The sequence below is a fragment of the Gavialis gangeticus genome, unplaced genomic scaffold (genome assembly GCF_001723915.1).
Source record: "Gavialis gangeticus isolate Ggan-Ray unplaced genomic scaffold, GavGan_comp1, whole genome shotgun sequence".
Classification (NCBI taxonomy): Eukaryota; Metazoa; Chordata; order Crocodylia; family Gavialidae; genus Gavialis; species Gavialis gangeticus.
Genome location: NW_017729025.1, coordinates 56,664,786 through 56,668,927, shown reverse-complemented (window position 1 = coordinate 56,668,927; position 4,142 = coordinate 56,664,786). Strand labels below are relative to the sequence as shown.

Here is a 4,142-nt window from a genome sequence, read left to right as displayed (position 1 = left end):
GGGGGGGGGGGGGGGGGGGGCTGGGATCACATATCTAGGTGGGAGCACATATGAAGAAAATGGTTATTTGCCCAAGAGTAACTGCAGTTTTTCAAGTTGTTGAAGTCCTCCCAGATCTCACTACCTGTGCCTGTGCCTTGTGTGCAGCTGGAATCTTGTCTGAGCAATCGTGTCCACTTGGGCTGTAAATGTGTCCTATGTCTGCTTGTTCCCATATAAGGGCATAAAGGCTGCTATCCTTCCTTAATTCTTTCACAACTTTAAGCCCGGGGCTGCTGACCACTCTAAGAAGTGGGAACAGAAAATGGAATCTCCACTGATAACCTCTTAAAGAACCAGTTTTTGCAAATCTCATAGTAGGTGACAGGTGCTCACCACCCTCTTGAGATGGTCAGGGAGGAGTACCAGCTGCATCTGACAAGCAGAGACTGGACTACCATTCTCCCAGATCTGACACTGCATCTAGCAGCCAAACCCAGTGCATGATGCTTTATAAACGAGCAGATTGCTCTGCACTAGCCATGTCAAGTTTTGGTATTGGTATGTTTTAGAAGCAGGCCAAAAATCATGTCTGGGCTCTAGTGGACCAATTCTTAAAAGTCTGAGACATGGGGACATCAGTCAGTGGATTGTGCAGTAAGATACACTGTTAGTAGTTTTGACCGTCTCTGAGATGAAATTCTCTAGCCCTTAGAGTAGCTAGTTTTAACCACAATTAGATGAAGGAACAGTATAAAAGTTTTAGTCAAGTCACGTAAAATCAAAGCATTTGGATATATTTTCTCCCCATTTGTGGTATGCAGTTTTGGAAACAACAGTGAGGTCCATTCATAAAATGTTTTAGGTAGAACTCAGAAGCTACCATGGGAATGAATTTTGCATAAGGTTTCAATGTTACTCTGTCCCTGTGAAATGAGGTATAAAAGGGCTCTGCCATGAATGCTGGAAGTTCAGTCATTCTTCTGATGGGCAGGATGGCCACCAGAAAGACTTATTTTATTTGGAAGGTGAGATATTGGATGAAACACTGAGGAGAGCTCCATAAGTTTCAGAGGACAACACTGAGATGCCAGGGCTGAGTACTAGGGATTCAAGTATGCATTACACCCCCAAAGAATCTTAAATAGTATCAAGGAAGAGAGGACTGAAAACAAATCTTTTGGTAGGAACCACTTTTTTTGTGGATAGTATTGCTGCCAGGTGGACCCTAGATGAGTTAAGGAAAATCTAAAGTATCTCAATTGCAGCAAAAGTCCTAGAGTCTTTGGTATCTCTGCCAGGTCTAAGCCATATTGAGCCACCCATCATTTCATTTAGATGGAATTCTGCTCTGTGCTAGGATGTCCTGAACTTTTTATAGATCATGGGGAAGTAGGGCTGAAGGGGACTTCACAAAGTCATATAGCGCACCTCCCTGCTCAAGGCAGGGTTGTCTCTGTTTAAACCATCCCAGGCAAGTCTCTGTCCAGTCCCTTTCAAGCACTGAAGGCATCAAATGCAGCAGCGTCAGAGCTGAGTAGAATACTTGATCCTGATCTTTCAGCAAGAGGTCTGGTTGGTCCAGAAGCCAGATCAGTGGTCTGTAACAGGTTTGCAGCCATAACTGCTGCAGATGAACGTGGCCTGATCTGTGATACTGGTACTGATCGGGCCTTACAATGAAACTCTGGTACTTTCTGTGGGCTGGGAAGTAGTACACATCCAGTAAATCAAAAGCCAAAAAGCAATCCTAGGCTGGAGACCTGGAAAGGAGCAGGCAAGCATTATCATCACAGAGGTGAGATGCATGTTCAACAAATGTTCAGCCTCAAGCCTAGGACTGGATAAGACCTCCTTTCTCCTTTGGAGTAAGGAAACAATCAGACGTACAAGCCTCTGTTCCATTGTCTTCTTGTGGAACCTCCTCTGTATGGCTCTAGGGTGAAATAACAAGGCCACTTCGTATAAAAGGCTCAGGGCAATTCTCAAAGAACGAAAAACATTAAACATCATATGCATAGTATTTTAAATATGAAACCATTGTCTAAATGTTTATGATTTCATCTATCCTCATGAACAAGTCCTGATTCCTGATAAACTTTCCCTAGTTCAGATCTGCAGGTTCTGGCCAATGGTGCTAATGGTGATTGAGATTCCCTCAGGTCTCTTGATTTTCATGGGCAGGATAAAAGGGAATGACAAATCAAGCACTTGCCTGTTCTCTGTTGCAGGTGGATACATATCACACATCCACTGTGTCCATCAACTAAGGGCATTACAGACAGGGTTTAAGCCCATTGGCCTTTAGAATCTACCATGGCGGGGGGGAGTGTGACGTACTCTACATCATTTGTGATCTTTTTTAAATGTGCTGTTTTAGATTAAGGCAGTTCTTCAGAGATATTAGGAACACTGACTGAAGAGGGCTCAGGAATAAGTTGCAGGTTAGACTGTTTCCAGGCTTCTTTCTGGTTACTATGGGTAGTAAGAGGGAACTGTGGGAGGACTATAATTACCCCACCATTTCTGCCCTTGCCAGGATGCACAAGGAAGTATGGAGTGCATGCATGGCTTATGGACACTGCTGTCTCGAACAGATTCCGAGTTTGCTAATGAGGTACATGCACACTGACAGCAGGATCCAGTGGGACAACTGTGGGAGGAGACAGGGAGTATATAGTGGCTGCTGTCAAACTTCTCTTCCTCTCCTAATGCTTTGCCCATGAAAAATACTGATCTACTCCAAGCCTCTCTTCAGTTGCTTCAATATCAAGGATCTATCCACATCTTATTTCCTACTGCACCTTTTGACTTGGATACTTTCTTCCCCATTCTCTGCATATCATTTTCCCCCCAAGGACCTCTGTGTCCCCTCCTTCCTCTTTCATGTCTCCCTAAATTCCCCTTTCCTGGCATTCTCTCCAATTGAGCCCCTCCCCTTCTGGACCAGCAGAATACATGAAGAGGCCTGCTTGTTTCACAATGGGCACATCTCCTTACTTGAGGTAAACAGTTTCTGGCTTATTTTCATCTCCCTACAGCAATCCCTGTCATATCATCTGTTTAGAGAGGTTTCTGGCACACAAACTGTTCTTTATACAGTACTGCACACTCACCTATAGCCCTGTATATAGTAAATAATGGTAATAAATAACAGCTAGTGGATGGTTAGGCATTGGAAGGTAAGGTTTAGGAAGTATTTGGAGACGCATGGTCAGAAGAAAGGGAACCAGCCACTTGAAAGAAGAATGTCATAAGGGAGCCTGCATGTTGTTTGTTCAATGGCAAGAATCAGCAGGTAGGGTGGCAGAACTCATGCCAGCTGGGATGGCAGCTGGGCATTTGTTTAACAGGGTAGGAGAAGGGGTTGACAACTTCAAGCGGTTACCTTGTTACTTAAGAGGAAAGAGCAATCACCACCAAGTGTCTCTGTCCAAATTACTAAGGATAAGTAAGAGGCAGACAGCCAGAGGACATAAGAGTTGAAAACCAGGAACAGCCAAAAGCTTTAGCTCATAAACAGATGTGGTAAACAAACATTTCTTTCCCTTTTAAGTCTAGGTTAATAACAGTCACTTATATTGTGAATCTTCCCTCAGCTTAGGCAGCCAAAATACTAGGAAGGACAGCTCAGTTTTCCCATGATTGGTTTGTATGTGCTGCAAAGCTAGGTTTTGTTCTAAAACAGCTGTTTCCACCAGATATTCTTTAAATTAGGAATTTTATTTTCAAAAGCTTTTGGATTTTCAAAACCTTGCATCACCAGCATTATTATTTTAAACAAAATCTACATTTTGAATCAAGTTTGAGCAGGGAAGAAAATGCTGAACTGGCCCTCTTTATTGCTTGATAGTGCATCACTGCAGCAAATCACCTAACTGCATCCAGGAATGTCTCCTTGCTAAAAAGGTGGCTTACACCCAATGGAAAGAAGGGGTCATCACCAAGGAGGGCTATTCTGCAGTTGCTCGGGGATGTAGGGGGGTAGTTAGGAAGGCCAAGGCAGAGATGGAACTGGGACTAGCTTCCCAGATTAAGGACAATAAGAAGTCTTTTTTTAAATACATAGGGGGTAAAAAGAAGGTCCCAGGTAATGTGGGGCCCTTGCAGGACGCGTTGGGAAACTTGGTCGTCACACCAGATGACAAAGCTAACATGTTTAA

At 43.7% G+C, this 4,142-nt stretch overlaps 1 protein-coding gene across 4 annotated transcripts in view; it reads right to left on the bottom strand.

Moving 5' to 3' along the window:
* Positions 1-4,142, bottom strand: part of ENTPD5 (ectonucleoside triphosphate diphosphohydrolase 5) — a 55,666-nt gene that overhangs the window by 3,495 nt on the left and 48,029 nt on the right. For 2 of the 4 annotated variants that reach the window (XM_019518847.1, XM_019518844.1), the window contains exon 14: positions 1,786-1,915. The exons of 1 other annotated variant lie outside the window; for it this stretch is intronic. In XM_019518847.1, coding sequence (XP_019374392.1) covers positions 1,814-1,915 — 102 coding nt within the window. In that variant the 3' untranslated portion in view covers positions 1,786-1,813. Of the gene's footprint in view, positions 1-744; positions 1,916-4,142 lie in introns of those variants that run through there. One more of the 4 variants, XM_019518845.1, reaches the window with a different exon arrangement.